This window comes from Bubalus kerabau, chromosome 1, assembly GCF_029407905.1.
Source record: "Bubalus kerabau isolate K-KA32 ecotype Philippines breed swamp buffalo chromosome 1, PCC_UOA_SB_1v2, whole genome shotgun sequence".
In the NCBI taxonomy this organism is placed as follows: domain Eukaryota; kingdom Metazoa; phylum Chordata; class Mammalia; order Artiodactyla; family Bovidae; genus Bubalus; species Bubalus kerabau.
The window spans coordinates 22,260,607-22,283,475 of NC_073624.1; the positions used below are offsets into that span (position 1 = coordinate 22,260,607).

Consider the following 22,869-nt stretch of genomic DNA (forward strand, 5'->3'; position numbering starts at 1 on the left):
TGTACAGTCCATGGAATTCCCCAGGCCAGAATACTGGAGTGGTTAGCCATTCTCTTCTCCAGGTGATCTTCCCAATCCAGGGATTAAACCCAGGTCCCCACACTGCAAGTGAATTCTTTACCAGCTGAGCCAGAAGGGAAGCCCATACTATGATAAATGTGTTTAAAAATTATATAAAAAAAAAAACACAGACAAGAATAGATGTAATTAAGATGTGTTAAGAACATTGCCAGAAATTTTTTTTTTTGTCTCCAAAAACAACATAATGGACATTCTAAAGCTGTAATATCTGAAAGTAAAAACTCAGGGGAAAATGGAAAATACAGTATTTTTGAACTCAAAGACTGGTCAATATAAAAATACACAAACTCAAGCACAGAGACAAAATGAAGTAGAAAAAGAAAAATAGGTCTATGGAAGAACAAAATAGGTCACATACTCAACAAAACAAATTTATACAGAACTAGAATCGTGAGGCAAGAGTAGAAAAAGACTGGAACCAGTAGCACCCCCCTTGCCCCTCATCGTCCCAACAAAACAAAATGTAGCACACTCAGGTCAGTATAAACAAAAGCAAAACCATACCAAGGCACACGTGCTAAGTTCTTCAGCCATGTCTGACTCTTTGTGACCATGGACTGCTGCCCATCAACCTGTCCATGGGATTCTCCAGGCAAGAATACTGGAGTGGTTGCAATGCCCTCCTCCAGGGGATTTTCTGGACCCAGGGATGGAACCTGTGTTTCTTGCGGCTCCTGCATTGCAGGACAATTGTTTACCCCTGCCCACCAGGGAAGTCCATAAGAAGGCATATTATAGTCAAAATGCTGACAACAAAGGTGAAGAGAAAAATGCCAATAATAGCCAGAGAAAGAAAACACCAGTAATCCAAGCAGTTAACAGAAATAATGGAAGGCAGAATTTAATGCTATTTCACTTTGAAAATGACAAAAAAAAAAACTACCAAAAATAATATTCCATATCCAGTAAAAATATCTTTCAAAGATTAAGGTTAATTAAAAATATTTAAGGAAAATCAATTTTTGGCAATTCATCAATAGCAGCAGGTCTGATAATAATGGAAGTGATAAGAAATGAAGGCTGATATATATATGAGCAGTGTTCAGATTTACTGATATATTAGATGTGTTATGAAAGAGAAAGAGGGACTTCAAGGATGACTGCAGGGGTTTTTTGTTTGTTTCTTTTAGCTTTGCATTTTGACACACAAAAAAACTGAAAAAGTGTATGCACACACTTACATATATATCCTTTATCCAGACTACTTCTATGTTAAAATATTATCATATTTGTTCTTTCTCTTCCCTTCTTAGATCATTCCCCACTCCCCCTCCTCAATATTTGTCTTTGTCCAAAAAATCTGGAAGATTATTTTTCAAAATTTTTTGATAAGTGGATTGAAGCTACTTTCTTTAATGGCAACCCACTCCAGTATTCTTGCCTGGAGAATCCCAGGGACAGAGGAGCCTAGTGGGCTGCCGTCTATGGGGTCGCACAGAGTCGGACATGACTGAAGCGACTTAGCAGCAGCAGCAGCAATGTTGTTAGTAGGCAGACCATTAATCACCTTGAACACTTTAAATAAATTTTTGAATACAATACTCTTGGGCTTTGCTGTCAGGCAGGCGTTGGGTTATAAACTAAAAAAGAGGGATGATTTGTGATTAGAAATGCTCAGTGGAGATTTCAACTTTCTCTTTTCATCAGAGGTCAAGACTAATGCAGGGAAGACAAAACTTGACCTCTATCCATCTTAGGTTTTCACGTGGGTCTCTTGAATCAAACACTGACTAACAAGAGAAAAAATTTGCTAACACATGCTGTGCACATCACTTGGGGGAAACCTAAATGGAAGAGTAGTTCAAAGTGAGGACTTAGAAGTGCAGGTTATGTAGCATCACAAAGGACAATAAATTTGTAAAGAGATATTAGAACAAAGATAAACAATTTTAAGCTCCTCAGGGCAGCAAACTGCGGGAAGGTAAATATCTGGGAGGAAAGTAATGAAATAAGATTTAAGATCTGTCTGGTGCTGTCAGCGGGCGAAAGGGTCTGTTGCCAGTCAAATGAGAGTTTATAGCCTGACTTTACATGGAAAAAAGAAGAGTAGAGAGACCTTGTTTTCTGTATTTGCTGTTTCTGTTTGTTTTTTGTTTTGTTTAGATGATAAAAGGAAACCACCAACAGTTTGTTTTTTTTTTCTCTCACAGGTTTTATTGAGATATAATTGACACATAATGTTGTATACATTTAAGGTGTACAATGTGATGCTTTACACACATATATTATGAAATGAGTACTACAATAAGCTTAGTTAACACATGTATCACTCCATATAATCACCAATTCTTTTTTGTTATGGTGTGAAAATATTTCAGATTTACTCTCTTAGCAACCAACTTGTATAGCAAATCCCCAGAACTTATTCATCTTATATATTTTTTATTTTACTTTTTAAAATTAATTTTATTAGAGTATAGTTGCTTTACAATGTTGTGTTAGTTTCTACTGGAGAGTAAAATGAACCAGCCACACATATACATAAATCCCCTTCCTTTTACATTCAGGTCACCACAATGTATTAAGTAGAGTTCCTTGTGCTATACAGTATGTTCTCATTAGTTATCTGTTTTATACATATCCACATTATAATTGGAAATTTGTACCTGTGACCAACATCTTCCCATCTTCCCTCCCCCTAGGCCTTGGCAACCATGATTCAACTCTGTTTCTATGAATTTGGCTTTTTTAGATTCCACATAGAACTGAGGTCATACAGTGTTTGTCTGTGTCTGGCTTATTCCAGGTCCACTGATGTTGCAAATGACGATTTCCTTCCTCTATGTACCTAAATAGTATTCCCTTGTTTATGTATCACACTTTCTTTATGCACTCATTTGTTTAATGGTTGACAGACACTTGGGCCGTATCCATGTCTTGGTTTTTTGAATAACCATACTATGAAAAGAGGGTGCAGATATATTTGAGGTAGTGATTTCAAGTTACTTCTTAATTATTTTTAGCTCAAAATGGTTTTCATGTCAAAGAGGCATATTTTGGGGTGACATATTCTGATTTGCAGGGTTGCCAAAGAGTTGGAAATGATTTATTGACTAAACAACAACAACAATATGAGATTGCAGCTTTTGAAGCCCCCAGGTTTAGAAAGAAAACTTGTATTTAATCCTTTAGTTAGGTGGCCCCTGAACTTTATGGCTTGTTTCACAACCATTAAAACAGAAACTAAGGTTCCCTAAGATTATTAAAAACCCTCAGAATGAAAGCTAGTTTCTGTGGTTACTTTGCTCTTAGGGTTTTCATTTTCACTAAATTCTGAGTTTCCACAGTGTTTTTACCATTGTTCGTTTAGCAGTGCTTTCTCTAAACTGTATACACTATATCATACAACTTCTTTGCTGTTAGTTTCAGTGAAACTTAATAATTTCTCTTCCTTAGTTCCAGAAACAGAAGCCAAGCCCAATTTAAATTTCTTAATTTCTCCAAAGCTAACATATGTGCTTTTTTGCATGCTTTTTATGACTTAAAATTTTAATAATAAAATCTTAAGGTAAACATGACTGAATGTTGGTGGTGGCTTAGTCACTAAGTCGTGTCTGACCCTTGCGACCCCAGGTACTGTAGCTAGGCAGGCTCCTTTGCCCATGGGATTCTCCAGGTAAGAATACTGGAGTGGGTTGCCATTTCTTTAATTCTGGGTGGTGCCTATTATACAAATTCAGGCAATGATTTAAAAACTTAAGTTGATCTAAGACATTTCTCAGCCCTTGATTGGCTATGTAGAAAATAAATAGTTTTCTCCATGGTATTTTATACTAATTTCCACCTAAAATGCTGTTCAACCTACTTCTTAATGCCCTTCACAAAACAAAGAGTAATTGCCCTGAGAATAGAGAATAAAATAAAAAGTTATTACTAGTTATTACTCTGCTTCTCTCTCCACCACATCTTATGTTCCTCATCTTCTCTATCATTCTGCTTCCACCAAATCAGCTTTCCTTAGTCACAGACTCTTCTAACATCTATATGTTTGTATGTAGCATTTCATTTGCCAAGAATTCTGGTACCCTAAATGATTTGCCCAGACAACTTCTAGTCAGTCTACAGGTTTCAACTCAGGTGTAGAGTTCTTTTTCCCTAGAAGCCTTGTAAGTCTCCTTCAAATTCAACTTTATTTTCTAAGTTTTGTAGCAATTAGTGCCATATTCTTATTGCAAGGAATAATTCAACTTCCGCCAAACATGTCATATGCTTTATTAAATTTGTAGAGTAATTTTGAAGATTTGAGGGTGTATTTATTGATTTTTTAACTTTCACTTTGAAAATTTCAAATATAGAAAATTAAATGAAATCTCATATACCCTCCACCAAGCTTTAATTTTTAAAACAAATTTTTTTTAAATATAAATTTATTTATTTTAATTGGAGGTTAATTACTTTACAATATTGCATTTGTTTTGCCATACATCAATATGAATCTGCAACAGGTATACACGTGTTCCCCATCCTGAACCCCCCTCCCTCCTCCCTCCCCGTACCATCCCTCTGGGTCATCTCAGTGCACCAACCCCAAGCATCCAGTATCATGCATTGAACCTGGACTGGTGATTCGTTTCATATATGATATTTACACGTTTCAGTGCCATTCTCCCAAATCATGGAAAATTTCAAACATACACAAAACTGGAAGAAATAGTATAATAAATCACCACGGAGTCACCAATTAGCTTGAAAAATTATCAACACATGGCCAATCACATCTCATTTACATCATTCTTTTGTCCCTTTTCCATTTTTTTAACCAGTAGATTCTTGTTGGTTATTTATTTTAAATATAGCAGTGTGTACATGTTAATCCCAAGCTCCCTAAGTATCCTTCCACCCCCAGGTAACCATAAATTCATTTTCTAGGTCTGTAATTCTGTTTCTAGTCTGTAGATAAGTTCATTTATATAATTTATTGTTTAGATTCCAAAAATAAGCTATTTCATACAATAATTTTCTTTCTCTGTCTTCATTCAGTATGACAATCTCTAGGCCCATCTATATTGCCACAAATGGTATTATTTTGTTCTTTTTTATGGCTGAGTATTACTCCATTGTATATGTGTACCTTTTTGTCTTTATCTATTAGTTTTTATTCCCTGCAAAAAAATTTTTATATGCAATACATGGAAAAATTCAGTAACTATATGGAATTTTCTTCTTAAGTTTTCTTCAAGAAGTCTGTATGTTCTTCTTGAACACAAGAAGAACTGTTCTTGTGAGCGTTCTTTGAGAACACTCAGAGAATGGCTCTTGAGTCTTTGAATACTTCATATTTTATTAACTATAAGCTTTTACACAATGCTCTGCATGCAGATGTATGTGTTTGGAGTTAAGCAATTTTCTGTATAAGCTTTAAAACTTGAGCCATAGACTGCACAGGTTCCATTCTGCATTTCAACCATTGTTAGTCTAGATTAGAGAGAAGGACAGATTATATTCACAGCTTTATTAATGTAGAAATACAAACATGAAATAATATTTAAATATAGACACTGAAATAATATCATTTCAGGAGATTTTAGGACCATGTGTGTTCTTTCTTAATTCATAGATATGCAAAATACAGCCAACTAAGATAATAACAGTAAAAATTGCATTCTATTATAAATTATGTCACTATCTTTTGTACATTGGAAATTAGTCAATTGGAAAAGTCTGAAATCTTTTCATCTATGTATGTGAGTCAAAATGAAAGCAAAAAAATTAAAACAAATACTTAGAAATGAATTCAGAATTCAATGTAGAAGTTGGCAGCTGTCTCATTTTGTGCAAAATAAACAATCTTCTTCAGATATATGCAATTTTACTTGGTAAAAATATAAAAATAAGCTGTGAAATCCTTTAATATACATATACAAGTGTGTGTGCATGCATGCTAAGTCATATTAGTCCTCTCTGACTCTTTACAAACCCATGAACTATATAGCCCGCCAGGCTTCTCTGTCCATGAGATTCTCTAGGCAAGAATACTGGAGTGGGTTGCTGTGCTCTCCTTCTGGGGATTGTCCCAACTCAGGGGTGAGTCTCTTAAGTCTCCTGCATTGGCAGGCAGGTTTTTTTTTTTTTTTTTTTTTTACCAGTAGTGCTACCTGGGAAGCCTGGTAGTCCATGTAGAGATTGCTATATCTGTATATCTATTTTGTCCCAGGGTCTTGAATATTTTGTAGTTATATAATTAATGTAATAAATGGTTTGTTTTCTACTAGGAACCAGCAGGAAATTGAAAGCTGAAGAAAGAGTAATAGTGCTACATCAGTGTGAAATTGAGAAAATGAAAAGTACAAGGTTTGATAGTGTATGTATTTAAAAAGACAAAAAAACAAATTTTGTTAATATAGCAAAAACTAGCCATTGTAGGGAAAAAAATCAAGAGTTTTTTTAGTAACTGCTCTTAGTTGGTCTCAATCTATGTACATTAAAGCCTCAATTTTTCTCACTTTTTTTCATATGCTTCTTCAATTTCTGTGTTTGTTTTCCCAACCTACTCTCATCACATTTCACAAAGGTACTGATTACACTGGATTACACTTTATTTATTTATAACTATATCTCTGAAGTGTGAAGCTGTTGAAGACTCTAAGCCCTACTAATCTCTAGTTATTTCTGCGTAGTTCCTGGAAACCGAGTCACACTCAACAAATATTAATAATATGTGGAAACAGAACTTGGGTACGCTAGTTGTTTTGCTTTTAGCGAAAATGAAATTTTGCACTTGCAGCCTGAAAAATATTGAAATGAGATGATATAAGATCTTAGTATTTCCAGAGAGTAAAATCTTTTTTGTTAAAAGTAAAACCTTGGGTAACACAGAAATGAGGCCATCTCGGATCAATTCTAAGATGTACAAGGGGCTTCAAATTCCAAGTATATAAAAGTCGGAAGATAGGTAGTCCTTGTTGCAATATTACACTAAATACAATATTACATTTCCTTCCAATTGGTAAGGAAACTTACAGGTTGGGCAAGAGAATGGAGCCATCTTCCCATTGCCAGGAACCATTTGTGGAAACTTGTACTAGTCCCATCCAATGATATGACTTTACCAATTTAAGGAAATCCTGTTTGAAACCACAAATAAAATCAGAGATCAGAGTTTCATAAATGCAAGGCTATAGTCATTTAACCATTTCCCCCCCCACACTTGGGGGAATGCATTCTCTCCACTAGCATAATTCTGACTTAAACACCACATACAAAATACCTGGAATTTCTGTGCTTTCTTATTTCTAATGCAAAAAGATTTGGGTTTGTTATATCTGAGTCTTAGTGCCTCTCTTGTGTTTCACATTCACATTCCAGTGAGTCAGTTTATATGTTAAGACTAAATATAGAAAGGGGAATTAAAACAAATACTCAACCTGGTCATCTTTGCTGTATATCTTCAGGAGACTGGAATTTTGAGACATACAAGAAGTTTGGCTCTGGTGCCAGCTTTTGCTCTCATTAAAAAATTGGTAGCAGTTATTTCTATAACATATCCAGTTTTTAGGACATGGACCACAGTAATTTTCTAGAAAGGTAGAATACATTGTTAATCCTGCATGTCTGAACATTATGTGTGTATGCATGCTCAGTTTCTTTAGTTGTTCTGACTCTTTGTGACTCCATGGACTAGCCTGTTAAGCTCCTCTTTCCATGGGATTCTCTAGGCAAGAATTCTAGAGTGAGTTGCCATGCCCTCCTCCAGGGATCTTCCCACCCCAGGAATCTAACCTGCATATCTCTTATGTCTCCTACATTGGCAGGTGGGTTCTTTACCACTAGCGCCACCTGGGTAAAGAAGCCAGTCTGAACATAAGAGCAGATTTTATCTGGACAGGTTAAATACCTTTTTTATTTCAACTCTAAAATTCAAGTTAATTAACTCAATATGGTCCTGCCCAAGGACATATCTCTACAGATTTATATAGGGAGGGATGCCAAAATGATGTCCTTTACTTTTTACAAGTACCTCCTCATTATAAATAAATATATCTACAGTGGATTATGGAGAAGAATTAATCATTTTCATATTCACTTTCTTGTTCATGCTATTAGATGTGTGCCTATACCCATGTATAGATGCATGCAGTTTGTGCATCAAAATGTCAGAAAATTTTTACTTACCTTTCAAAGAAATTGGAGCTTCTTGGTTGAATAATGCTATTAAAATAATCAAAGTTATTGAAAGAGTTTATATTGTTAGTAACTGATAGTCTAAGCAAAAGTATAAGCTCAATAAAAAATATACTCAATATTACTAGTTTATATTTCTGTGCCTCTGAATACTAGTTAAATTAATGCACTACAATTGTTAGATAAATATTGCTGCTAATTACTTTCTCTATTATCACTTACAAGTTATGATCATGGCACTGCATATTATTACCATTCCAATGAAACGAATCCCCATGGCTATAGCAATGGATCTGGCAAGGACAAATGGAGATGCTGTCAAAGACAAAAAAAAAAGAGTGAGAAATATGAGAAAAGGTTCTGTTACCTTTCTGTTTAACTTAAATATTAGAAGTGTTTTTAATTGAGGGGGGAGGGTTGATATCAGTTCCCTGTGACTATTTTTCTCAGTAAAAGGTAAAACAAGTATTTTTTAAATTATTTAAAAATAAGGGTACAAAAATGTAATATCCATTCTTACTCCTTTCTTCAAGTTCCCTAGTCCCATTCTTCCATTAGAATAAATCTCAGTTATCATTTTAAAAATTTAAAAATTTTCACACAGATATAATAAGAAATGCAGACAGTTTCCTTCAACTTTCTTTTAAAAACATGTGTTTAAGGAAGTACACAAAATATTCCGGAAACATTAAAAAAATATTCTGGTGATTACTCCATATTATGTCTTACAAATTTGTCAATTTTTTAAAAAATTAGCTTCTTTTTTTAAAAAAAAGTTTATTATTATTATTTTGTTTTATTGGTTTTGCTTCTTGCATTGTGTTTCATCAGTATATGGGAAAAATCTAATTATTGGCAGATGTTTATTTTTTTTCCAGTACATACTTAAATGATTTCTTAGTTTTTGCTTTTAGGTATAACAATATGAGTAATATTTCACATATATCTGTGCATGTTTTTTGAGTACCTGCCTAGGAGAAATTAATCAAAGGGAACATACTTTTTCAATTTTTGTAATGACTGAAAGTTTCAGTCCAAAGAAGCCACACCAATTTATGTAGCACCAAAAATAAATTCAAAAGCCTGTTTGCTCACACTTTCCTTCACACCAAATATTTCTATTTCTCTACATTTTAAGTATATATATATACATATATATATATACATATATATATCTGATACACAGTATTATTTTTAAAATCTTTCTTTTTCCTGTTATGAATAAGATTAAACATTTTTTCATGAGGTTAAACAATGCTTTTTTTTTTTTTAATTTCTCTGCAACGTCTATGTCTGGTCTGTTTCTTTTCAGGTTAAAATTATTAGTTCACTTCATGCCACATGCTTTGCAAATACATGTCCCAGATACCATTTTGTTTTAACTTTACCTATGATACTTTTGGGATATCAAAATGGGTAATGATTGACTTAATCAAACATTTCTTTATGGCTTATGCTTTTTCTGATATGAATAAAAGTGTCTTCATTATTCTGAGTTTATAAAATATGTTATGCCCATGTTCCTTTGTGATATCTTGTGGTTTCCTTTTGTATTTGGTTTATTTGGTAGGGGTGTGTGTGTGTGTATCTGTTTACTAAGTTATGTAGGAGCTAAACTTATAAAAAATTTATTTTCCAAGTGGACTTTTTCTAACATTTGCTCAATAAATCAATGTATTCTCATTGATACGAAACACTACCTTTAGCATATAATATATTCCAATTTGTACCTGCATTTATTTCTATACTTTTTAGTTTATGTTTCCATTTAAACAATATGTAAACTTTTCTAATATGTAGAATACTTGAGTATTTGTTAGTGCACACAATATAATATTATATTTCATTTTCCAGATGATTTTCCCTATCATTACATTTCATATGTGCCTTGTGCTTAGTCTCTCAGTTGTGTCAGACTCTGCGACCCCATGGACTGTAGCACATCAGGCTCCTCAGACTGTGGGGATTCTCCAGGCAAGAATACAGGATTGAGTTGACATGATCTCCTCCAGGAAATCTTCCCAACCCAGGGAGCGAACCCAGGTCTTCCACGTTAGCAGGCTGATTCTTTATTGTCTGAGCCACTAGGGAAGCCCCATATGTGCCTTAAGACTTTTAATATCCGCTTTCCAAGAACCTGTCAGTTTAAAAATATGATACAATGGTTTTTCCATAGAATTACACTAAATGTATAAATTCAGTTCAGTTCATTAGCTCAGTCATGTCTGTTTGTGATCCCATGGACTACATGCAGCATGCCAGGCTTCCCTGTCCATCACCAACACCCGGAGCTTCCTCAAACTCAAGTCCATCCAGTCAGTGATGCCATCCAACAATCTCATCCTCTGTCATCCCTTTCTCCTTTAATATGGAGAGATAATTTACATTTTTAAACGATCTTTTATCCTTGAATAGTTTCTATTTCTATTACATGTCTTATTTTATGTTCATCAGAATAATTTTAAACGCATAAGTTTGTTTCTAGGTTTTTCAATTTAGAAGTGTGCTGTCATTCTTTTCTGACATTGTTCTATGCATATGGCATTTGTTTTTCATCACATTTTCCTTGTTTTTGTAGTTAGTAAGGCAATTGATTTTTGTCTTATTTTCAATCAAGTCCACTTACTTGCTTGCTTCCTTGCTTGCTAAGTCGCTTCAGTCGTGTCCGACTCTGTGTGACCCCATAGACAGCAGCCCACCAGGCTCCCCTGTCCCTGGGATTCTCCAGGCAAGAACACTGGAGTGGGTTGCCATTTCCCTCTCCACCACTTACTAGATACCCTTATTGTTTGTAATATTTTAGGTGAAGGCTTAAAAAATATTTTAAATCACATATTTTTTCAAATAATATTAATTTTGCCTTTTAACTCCAATTTTATATCACTTACCTCTTCCTTTTCTTGTTAATTCATGTTAACACTGCAAAACAATCAATATTACTCAACAGTAATAATAATGAAAATTCTTCTCTTTTTCTAACTACAATGAAAATGCTGCTGCCATTTAGCAATAAGCATAATGGTAGCTTTTGAAAAAAATATATTAAAAGCAGTACTTATATTTTAGAGGTTTCTAAAATTAAGTTCTTTGTAATTAAGATTTCATATTGATTTTTATCTGAAACCTTTTCAGCATTATGTATACGATCATACAATCTTTCCACTTTGATTATTACATAGTGCACAGTTTCATTCCTATAATTAATCATTGTAAAATGATGTTATTTGATAACATTTAATCAAAATTTATAGGTGAGAGTAACCTGTTGTTTTTCCTTTTGTGTAAGCTATCTCAGGCCTTATTTTTCACCATATTCCAGATTGGTTAAGAGGACAGCATAATTTATTCACCATCCAGGAACATTTCTGTGAATAGCAGTCAAGTCATCTCCTCCATAATGTTTAAGGACATAACTGAACTGAAGGAAATTTGATATTTCCCTTCTGTTTTCCATTTCTATTTACTTCTCCTTAAGGCTAGTTTTTCATGGCTTCCTAGGTGACTCAGTGATAAAGAATCTGTCTGCCAATGCAGGAGACCCAGGTTTGATCCCTGGCTTAGGAAGATCCCCTGGACCCCTGGAGCAACCCACTCCAGTAGTCTTCCCTAGAAAATTCCATGGACACAGGTTCTGAGCAGGCTGCAGTCCATGGGGTTACAAGGAGTACCTGAACACACACACACAAGTCTAGTTGTTCAGCAATCCCTTAGAAATTACTGTCTTCATTATTATGATGATATCATCATTTTTAGGGCATGAAAAGATTCTAAACACAACAGTTTCTGCTAAATTTTATTATATATTCCAGTAGCATATGAGCTACCAGGCAAGATCATATAGCATATGAAAGAGAATCTCATTTCTGCTTTCTTCATGAAGGTAAAATAAACTGAAAGCTCATCATCAATTTAGTCACAATTTCTAAGATTCACCTCAGTACACTGAGAGACAAATGGAACATATAGGACTTACGGTTTTCTCCACGTTGGCTTGTGGTTAATGTACATGTTCTCTTTTGCCATTGTCTAGAAGCACAAGACTTTACTCGTTCACTGGCATAAGTATGAGATTCACTCATCTCTGGAGAAAAACAGTTCAAGCCATTATGTCACAGCCTTTCTGCCACTCAGCTCATAAATGTTTAAAATTTAAGTTGTCACTTCCATTCATATCCTTTTTAAAGCATAACATCAAATTACTTTTATTTTGTATTACCTTATGATTTTTATACTTTGTGATATAAACAAATGCTGGGCTGAATGAAGCAGAAGCTGGACTCAAGATTGCCAGGAGAAATATCAATAACCTCAGATATGCAGATGACACCACGCTTATAGCAGAAAGTGAAGAAGAACTAAAGAGCTTCTTGATGAAAGTGAAAGAGGAGAGTGAAAAAGTTAGCTTAAAGCTCAACATTCAGAAAACAAAGAACATGGCATCTGGTCCCATCACTTTATGGCAAATAGTTGGAGAAGCAGTGAAAACAGTGGCAGACTTTAATTTTAGGGGCTTCAAAATCATTGCAGATGGTGACTGTAGCCATGAAATTAAAAGTCATTTACTCCTTGGAAGAAAAGTTATGACCATTCTAGACAGCATATTAAAAAGCAAACAAACTTTGCCAACAAAGTTTTGTCTAGTCAAGGATATGGTTTTTCCAGTAGTCATGTATGGATGTGAGAGTTGGACTATAAGGAAAGCTGAGGGCCAAAGAATTGATGCCTTTGAACTATGATGTTGGAGAGGACTCTTGAGAGTCCCTTGGACAGCAAGGAGATCCAACCAGTCCATCCTAAAGGAAATGAGTCCTGAATATTCATTGGAAAGATTGATGCTGAAACTGAAACTCCAATAATTTGGCCACCTGATGCGAATAGCTGACTCATTGGAAAAGACCCTGATGCTGGGAAAGACTGAAGTTGGGAGGAGAAGGGGACACCAGAGGATGAGATGGTTGGATGGCATCACCAAATCAATGGGCATGAGTTTGAGTAAACTCTGGGAGTTGGTGAAGGACAGGGAGGCTTGGCATGCTGTAGTCCATGGAGTCGCAAAGAGTCCGACCCAACTGAGCAGCTGAACTGAACTAAACGGATAAACAAAGTATATTTATACTATGGTGAAATATCTCTAGCAAGATCCTATGTACTATCAAAGTACTAATGTGTTGTAATGAAATATAACATTAAAATAAAGACAGTGTATCATGAAAAAGACTGGTTTCTAAGGAGTTAGATATTTGTTTGATTCACAGAGCCACATTTACTGTTAATAACTTCACAAATTGCAAGAAGAAAGAAAGAGAAAGAAAAGGGGAGGGGTTTGGATGAAGGAAAACAAGGAATATTAACACAGTCTGATGTGGATCATTAAAAAAGTGAAAGTAAATAATATACATCTAGTGTCAATAGTGTAAATCAGGTAGTAAAGAGTATATACCTAGTGTATCTAATATTCTTTATAGTGAAGGACTTACAAAGAATAAAACAGGGTCTAACATTTTAGGATAAAGATAAGCAAAGACTCTTACCTCTGAACAAATCAAGTGAAAAATAATTTTTTCTTTCTTTGTGAATAGTAATCATTACTGAATATATAAAAGCCTCTTTATAAATGAAATGCTAATATGAATTACCTTTTACACCTAAAATTAAACTAAAACATTATTTTCTCAAATGGTAAAGAATCTGCCTGCAATGAGGGAGACCTGGGTTTGATCCCTGGGTCAGGAAGACCCCCCTGGAGAAGAAAATGGCAACTGCCTGGAGAACTCCATGGACAGAGGATTCTGGTGGGCTACAGTCCATAGGATCACAAAGAGTCAGACACAAATGAACAAAGACATTCATATAATATGTAACGTAGCAAACTTTATTATTAAATGTGTGAATAAGGTAAGAGTATTTTATGGTTGAAGAAATTAAATCTTAGAGGTGGCCAAAGTCATACTGCTCACTTAATATAATGCTACCACTTATAAGTAATTTATAATACTTTTAGTTTAAGAAGCATTTTCAAATTTATGTCACTTGAGTTGAATATCACAGAGATCCACTAAGGTAAATATGACATATTTTTTATCTCTGTTTACTAGAAAAGGAAACTTAAGTCCATAGAAGCTGTGGAGTGTCCCAGATCTCAAAGCTAGAGACTGGTAAAAGCTTGATTAAAATTCCATTCTAACTCCAAATCCTAAAGCTATTATTATTTTAGGCTGCCTCAGATTGTGAGATACATTTGTTAGTTAATGAAGGGGGAAAAAGCTTTCAAGTTTTTAAAGCCTTGATTTAAAATATAAAATGAACATAAGTGATTCAAAGTAAATTGCTTTTCTGTGACTTGTATGTTAGTATCAAATTCTGGGTATTTTAAAATTATACAGAAAGAGTAAACTCCATTTATACGGAAAGTATGTACCTATGCCATAATGAGCCCACCTATCTCAGACCGATCTCACTGTATAATTATGACTGCTTATCTATATCAAAGATGAATTCAGAGTCTTCATTTTTTAGAAAGGGTTCCTGAATAAAATAAAGATGGGATTTTTTTTTCTAGTTTTCTCTCCTTGTGGTAAGTTGATATATTTACATTAGAAAAGTGAGAATACAGAAAAGGTTCATGCATGCAGATATTAAAAAAAGGGAAGAATGGAAGTGAGAATTCATATAAAATCAAATAACATTAACCTTTAAATTTTCCCTTACTAGAAAATAAAAAGTAATCATTTCAAACTGTTAAAAAATGTAATAGTTGCTTTTAATTCACCTACACTAGGATACAGAAGTAACTGCATTCTTTGCAAGGTAAATCTGGGTAGGATATATAAACTTTTATTGCATGATTTTTCCTAGTATGCTTTTTTTGAGCTTCTGTCCATATCATTGCCATCACTTACAAGTTATCACCATCATCATCATTAACAAAACTAATCTCACATTTGTTTATATATTAATATCTTAACATTGTCTAGCACAGCTCTCAGACAAACTGTGTTGAATAAATATGTATAATGCTTAGATTTTTTAAAAAGTTGTTTTATATTTGATCATGGTTGTTGGAAACAATGAAAATAATTTGTTTCATTTTTGCAAGGAATGTTGTATGTCACATAGGGTAAGTGACTTGCACAAGAGTAGAAAACTCATGTGTGAAATTTTAAACTGAAATTCAGTTCTCTAGTCCCATAAAGATTTATTCTTTTAGCTTTATTTGAAGACTTCATCTTATAGAAACATCATAACTTCTGATTCTTCAATAAGTATATCCTACTTATCCATCGTTAAATAAAGTGAAAAAGAATATACCCCAGAAGTAATAAGTATTCCTTGCCTTCAGTAAGTCAATTCAAACACTTAAGAAACAACTAGAATTACCTTACAGCATAAATATTTTTAGAAACTTTCTTGAGGTTAAAACCTCAAGAGTTCTTATATCTTGAACAATAGCTGTTAGTAACACACAGAGAGACATACAGACACACACCTGATCAGAGAAAGAAGATCCTGATTCTTGTGGATAAGAGCCTCCTGAAAAAAAAAAAAGACATGTCCTGAGTTTCCCATTTAGAAATGACACTAGCGATTTCCAGTCAATTTTGTTCCCTGAAGAAAGATATGATAGATGTTTTTCTCATCTCATCTTTCTGTTGAAAAAGCACCTCACAAACCACAGTACTTCCGCCTCTCATTGCACAGAATATTTCCCTTTTTGATGGAATAAATGTTAGGTTCTAACATCATTTTATGACTTAAAAAATGGTAAATTCGGTGATAACAAATAGCCAGAGTTTTAAGAAACAAATGATGGGATAAAAGAATCACTTTCTGAATTTTTTCCAAAAGTGAATAATTTGTTATAAAATATGGCTGTAAGTAGTGGGTGGAAGAAAAAAAAGGACAAAAAATAATGGCATTGAAACATGTAAAATATCATGTATGAAACGAGTTGCCAGTCCAGGTTCGATGCACGATACTGGATGCTTGGGGCTAGTGCACTGGGACGAGCCAGAGGGATGGTATGGGGAGGGAGGAGGGAGGAGGGTTCAGGATGGGGAACACATGTATACCTGTGGTGGATTCATTTTGATATTTGGCAAAACTAATACAATTTTGTAAAGTTTAAAAATAAAATAAAATTAAAAAAAATAAAAATAAAAAAGGAAACAAAACAAAACAAAACATGTTGGGCCACTTATCTGGCAGCAGCATGTTGAATGGCATGCCTAGCTATTATTACCATCATGGTACAAACTTAAGATCATCTTAAAGAGTGATAGTCTGTGTCTTTCCTTCCTGTAAAAATCATGATGGTAATATGTCTTGTGACTGTCAAGCCAGAGTTTTTCTTCTGCTTCTTCAATCCAGAGAGAATATTTTATACACATAAAATTCAACACCTGCAAATACTATGGACTAGTCATTCTTTCTGAATAAATAAAAATGTAAAAAGTTTTTGCAGAACACTAAAAAAAAAACAAACTTCTTAATCATTTCATTTGAGTGGACTTAACTGTGCTGTATCATATAAACTGAAACCACAGAAAGATAGCTTTCATATATATACTATTAATACATACATACATATATAGGTATATATCTAAACACGTATGTGTATATATACATATGTGTGTACATGTTGTTAGTGTTGTTCAGTCCCTAACTTGTGTCTGACTCTTTGCAACCCCATGAACTGCAGCACACCACTCTCTTCTGTCCTCCACTATCCCCCAAGTTTGCTTAAATTCATGTCAATTGAGTCGATGATGCTATCGAACCATCTCATTGTCTGCCACCCAATTCTTTCACCTTCCATCTTTCCCAGCATCAGATTCTTTTCCATTGAGTCAGTTCTTCACATCAGGTGTCCAAAGTATTGGAGTTTTAGCTTCAGTATCAGTCCTTCCAATGGATATTCAGGAATTATTTCTTTTTGAATGGACTGGTTAGATCTCCTTGCTGTCCAAGGGGCTCTCAAGAGTCTTCTTCAACACCACAATTCAAAAGCATCAATTCTTCAGTGCTCAGTTTTCTTCATAGTCCAACTCTCACATCCATACACGACTACTGGAAAAGCTATAACCTTGACTATATGGACCTTTGTTGGCAAAGTAATGTCTTTGCTTTTTAATATGCTGTCTAGCTTGGTCATAGCTTTTCTTCTGGAGCAAGTGTCTTTTAATTTCATGGCTGCAGTCACCATCTGCAGTGATTTTGGAGCCCAAAAATGTAAAGTCTGTCACTGTTTTCATTGTTTCCCCATCTATCTGCCATGAAGTGATGGGACTGGATGCCATGATCTTACCTTTCTAAATGTTGAGTTTTAAGCCAGCTTTTTTTATTCTCCTCTTTCACTTTCATTGAGAGGCTCTTCGGTTTTTCTTTGCTTTCTGCCATAAGGGTGGTGTCATCTGCTTATCTAAGGTTATTGATATTTCTCCCAGCAATCTTGATTCCAGCTTGTGCTTCATCCAGCCTAGCATTTCTCATGATGCACTCTGCATATAAATTAAATAAGCAGGGTGACAATGTACAGTGTTGACATAATTCTTTCCCAATTTGGAACCAGTCTGTTGTCTCACTGAACATGTGCTTGTAAAAACAGAACTTCAACCAGTAAATCCACAGTCTATTCAATAAATAAGAAATAATTATCAGGAGATAATTTTTAGTTAACTGTAACTATTTGCTATGTACAAAATGAGTGAGATAAAATTAACATAGGTAAAAGTAAGCTCTGCAAAATTTGATAAAGCTATAGCTATTTTTATGAAATCAATATATGATTTTAAAATTTTCTGTATGGATAGCACAAATGTCAAATAGTTTTATAGGAGAGAGAAATTAACTTTCAAGGACTTTCATTATAAATTATACAAAATTTTCTAAACTACAGGGGGAAAAGGAGTTGTTGCCAGTTTTTTCAGTACAACTAGAGTTACCTTGATTTCCAAATTAGATGAAAATGTGTTAACAGGAAAAGGAAAAGTTAATCTTATTTATGAACATTGTTACAAGATTGTAAAACAGTCCCAAGTCATATCAAACACTGTATAAAACTGCTTAGCATATAGATGATCAAATTTAGTTCATTTCAGGATTGTAATAATTCTCTTTCAGAAGAATGTTAAATAAAATGCTACAAACAATAAAATACAGAAATAAAAGAACATGATTGCATCAAGATGGAATGCATACTTATTATAATTCAACAACTTTTTGTGATAAACAATCTTTAGTATATATACCTGAATCTATATAAACATTCTTTTTTTTTTTTTTCAAAGTTTAAGCTTTTATTCTGTATTGGAGTATGGCCAATTAACAATGGTGTGGTAAGTGAACAGCAAAGGGACTCAATCATACATACACGTGCACCCATTTTCTCCCACACCACCCCTCCTATCCAGGCTGGCAAAAAACATTGAGTAGAGTTTCATGTAATATACAATAGGTCATTGTTGGTTATCCATTTTGAATATAGTAGTGTGTTTAATGATCTCCCAAACTCCCTAACTATCCCTTCCCCCTGGCAGCCCTGAATTTGATAAACATCATTCTTAACCTCAATGTATTAGTAGATTTTTAGAAAATTATTATGACAAAATGATGATAATACCACTTCTTTTCAATATCATTGAGGAGATTCTCTAGCACACTTAAGACCACCACAGAAAATTAAAAAGATAAGGACTTAGAAAATTTTTTGCTGATGATATAGTTATCAACATAGAATATAAAAATAATTTAATGACTAGTTAATAGACATAATATTAGTATAACTAAATATAACATTAATTTGTAAATTCTCTCATACTAAAGGTCAATAATAAACAGAAACAATTAACAGCCACAATAGAAACCTTGTTAGATATTTATGAGCAAATCTAACAGAAATAGATGAGATCTATATAGAACTTATTCTATAATTTTATATAAATATTTTCAAACACAGCTAAATTTTAATAGGACCAGCAGATCTAATAAATATGCCAATTAATCCTAAAATATTTTAGGGGCTAAATTCACTTCCAGTTAATATCCTCTGTTATGCTATGTTCATTAAAGAAAAATCCAAGAGTAGACCTGTCACTATTGAAGAAGAAAAAAAAATAGTATTATTTTTCTACTAAATATCAAGACTTTTGCTAAAGCTATGTTCAACAAAGTTTTGTTACAACAAAATGACATGAGAACATAAATCAGGCCGACTGAAAGAGAAAAGATACAAACAAGAAGTCATGTGTATCAGTGAAAAAATAGATTAGGTAGCATTGTAGATAAAGTAGAAAATGAGGTACTGTTAATTACTGCTGTGAGTTTTTAAACCAGTATAAAAACCCAAATGTGGGTATATACATTCTGCCATATATACATCATATGCAGAATTATGAACTTAAATCATAACCTGGTGTGCATAAAAATAAGTAAGTACATGAAAATAGATATCAATTCATAAGATTGATTCAGTATACATAATATATATTATATTATTGTATTATAATAAATAAATATATATTTATTTTCATTTCATTTATTTCTTTTATTTGAAACACTGAGATAAAATATAAAATAAGATAATAAAACACTGTACAATTATAAGGAAATGAAAGGTTATCAAATTCAAAGTTTTTAACAATATAATGAGAAAAGAAGGAAAGCAAATTTGGTAGTATGTTTCAACTTGAACAATAAACAATTTTATTCAATATATATATATATTTTTAGTGACAACTATTTGCTAGATGCTTTTCTAAACCTTGAGAATGTTAAATAATCTAGGCAAAATTTCTTGCCTTGTAATAGATATTGCATTTTAGTGTAGTTGATAGAAAAATGGAAAAGAAAGTGTGGAATAATTTCAAGAATAAACAAAACAAGTGACTGTAAAACACATAGAGGGAAACAAATAGTTATCTTCTGATAGTTTTTGACCAATATTCTTTTCAGCTAATCCACATTTTCCATTGCCAATGCTACAGAATAAAGCTAGACCTTGACATAAGAAATACAGGCAGACATTTTCTTAAAACCACATTTAAAAATAATATTTGGTCTATAAAAGGAAATGAGTGTGGGTTTTTTTATGGGGAAATCTAAATCACACTTACTTGAAGGGTTATTTTTTATGTTAGCAGCTTTAGGTTTAACCGATGTGTCCTTTAAATAAAAGACCAATAAAAAGATAAAAATAAAGTAGAAACAGAACATCTAAATAGTCTACTCATTTTATTTATTTCAAAGAAGAACTTAGAGTCCTGTGGAAAACTCACAAAAACATACTTACAAGAACAGTTTCTGGAAAGAGACAAAGTAAGCATGAAGAGTATTGTGTCATATGTAAAGCTCCCTCTGTAAACTGAGAGTGAGAAAAGGAGTCTTTTTTTCTTTAAGATAGAGGGCAAACAATTTTTCACTAATTTATTAATTAAGGTTTAATTAGCATATAACATTATATTAGTTTCAAATGCATGATTCAATATTCACATATATTGCAAAATGATTACCACAAAAATCCAGTCAACATCTGTCTTTAAGGATTCTTAAAGAGATATGCTCTGAGTCAGGAATGTGAGCTAAAAAAATGAAAAGGCAGGGGAGACATTTAAAAACTTACTTGTGTAAAGAGATAGTATGTATAATGAAATTCCAATATCTTTGTCAATGCTCAGCATACATTAATGCTGCACCAGTCACCATGGATCATTTATTGATGATGTGCTGAACAGTAGTGATATTTCAGTGACATGTGAAATTGCAGAAGTACATGACATTGCTTTCAGAAGACATACTTTCTAATAAATGGTATTTTATTGGACCAACAAAATGAATTTATGCAGATGGAGTAATTTGACTACAAAAATACATGTATAGGTTTTACATGGACATATCTATCTGACATTTTAATACTACTGGAGATAGAAATTTACAATGCTTTGCAAACAACCTGGGTTCAAGTCATCTGAGAATAACCACTGCCACCTCAACAAGCTCTTCAAAATTAAATTTGTTAAGTGAGAATAACCACTGCAGCTAATCAACAGGTCTTCTTGGCCAGTAAGGTGCAGTCTGGCTTACATGACTGAGCCTGTGTGAAGCTCTTCCTGTGTACAATAAGGGGCGGAGGTGGTGAGGCCACAGTGCAACTTTGTGGTGGGAAGCTGTCCTCTGGGCAGGATACTCATCTCAAGCTGTGATACTAAAAGTGGATGTGGTCAGGGGTGTTTGCAGGACAGTTGCCTGGAAATGCAAGCATAAGCTGTATGACCATGACCAACAGAAACTTTTGTAGTCTTGACTTTTCCATAAATGTGTTTGAATCGATGAGACAGGGCAAGAAGATTCTAAAATTCATAACTAGAGCAATGAAGTAAATAAATCTGACTGGAAGAAACAGAGTTGAGTCTGGATAATCACGGGCATGTTGAAGCAGAAGTGAAATGTCCAGTGACAAAGTGAAAGATTGGCAAACAAACTTGAAGAAATAATTATTCAGAACTTAATACAAATTCAGAACACAGCTAGGTGTTACATACTTGGCAAGGCACATATAAAGTCAACCAGTATATTGTAGTAGAATGAACACAAGGCAGGGATTTCATAAATCTTGAATGTATACTTCAGCAGGAAGAGGAAGAGACTAGATCACCATTTTGGCATATAATATTGATTGGCATGGTTTCCTGAGTTAGTAACAGATAATTCCTTAGCCCCATCTTAGCTGAAGCCTTCTGTAATTTAAAAAATAACAATTCTACTGAGGGATCATTTCTTCAACAAAGAAATGTTTTCATTACATTAACTTAGCCCGTGCTAGAAGATTTCATATTTGTTTTGTTTAATATCAATCTATTTGATGTAGTGAAACATAAGAGCTTTTCCCTGCTGTAGTATTAACTTATAATTTGTGAATAAATGGCCACGTGAATAGTAACTCTTTTCAAAATCACTCTGAAGTGAAAAATATGCATGACATACAAGTTCAGTTCAGTTCAGTTCAGTTTAGTCGCTCAGTCGTGTCCGACTCTTTGCGACCCCATGAATCACAGCACGCCAGGCCTCCCCGTCCATCACCAACTCCCGGAGTTCACTCAAACTCACGTCCATCGAGTCAGTGATGCCATCCAGCCATCTCATCCTCTGTCATCCCCTTCTCCTTCTGCCCCCAACCCCTCCCAGCATCAGAGTCTTTTCCAATGAGTCAACTCTTCATATGAGGTGGCCAAAGTACTTGAGTTTCAGCTTTAGCATCATTCCTTCCAAAGAAATCCCAGGGCTGATCTCCTTCAGAATGGATTGGTTGGATCTCCTTGCAGTCCAAGGGACTCTCAAGAGTCTTCTCCAACACTACAGTTCAAAAGCATCAATTCTTCGGTGCTCAGCCTTCTTCACAGTCCAACTCTCACATCCATACATGACCACTGGAAAAACCATAGCCTTGACTAGACAGACCTTAGTTGGCAAAGTAATGTCTCTGCTTTTGAATATGCTATCTAGGTTGGTCATAACTTTCCTTCCAAGGAGCAAGTGTCTTTTAATTTCTGCATGGCTGCAGTCACCATCTGCAGTGATTTTGGAGCCCCCCAAAATAAAGTCTGACATTGTTTCCACTGTTTCCCCATCTATTTCCCATGAAGTGATGGGACCAGATGCCATGATCTTTGTTTT

At 34.1% G+C, this 22,869-nt stretch overlaps 1 protein-coding gene across 1 annotated transcript; it reads right to left on the bottom strand.

The window, feature by feature from the left end:
* Positions 1-5,127: 5,127 nt before the first annotated feature.
* On the bottom strand, positions 5,128-15,794 carry KLRK1 (killer cell lectin like receptor K1). Its single transcript, XM_055566120.1, has 7 exons — positions 15,689-15,794; positions 12,176-12,283; positions 8,425-8,517; positions 8,194-8,229; positions 7,446-7,597; positions 7,042-7,145; positions 5,128-5,496 (listed from the first exon to the last, which is right to left on the bottom strand). Exons 2-7 carry the CDS (start codon positions 12,279-12,281, stop codon positions 5,379-5,381), a joined length of 609 nt encoding a protein of 202 aa, XP_055422095.1. The 5' UTR covers positions 12,282-12,283; positions 15,689-15,794; the 3' UTR covers positions 5,128-5,378.
* Between the last annotated feature and the right edge of the window lie 7,075 nt (positions 15,795-22,869).

Excerpts from the sequence above, each read along its gene's own strand:
- KLRK1 (XM_055566120.1), bottom strand. The coding sequence starts at position 12,281 with ATGAGTGAATCTCATACTTATGCCAGTGAACGAGTAAAGTCTTGTGCT. Across the intron at positions 7,146-7,445 it reads TATACAGCAAAGATGACCAG|GATTTCCTTAAATTGGTAAA; the intron begins GTTGAGTATTTG and ends GGTTTCAAACAG. Across the intron at positions 5,497-7,041 it reads TCCATTCTCTTGCCCAACCT|ACTAACAATGGTTGAAATGC; the intron begins GTAAGTTTCCTT and ends TCTCTAATCTAG.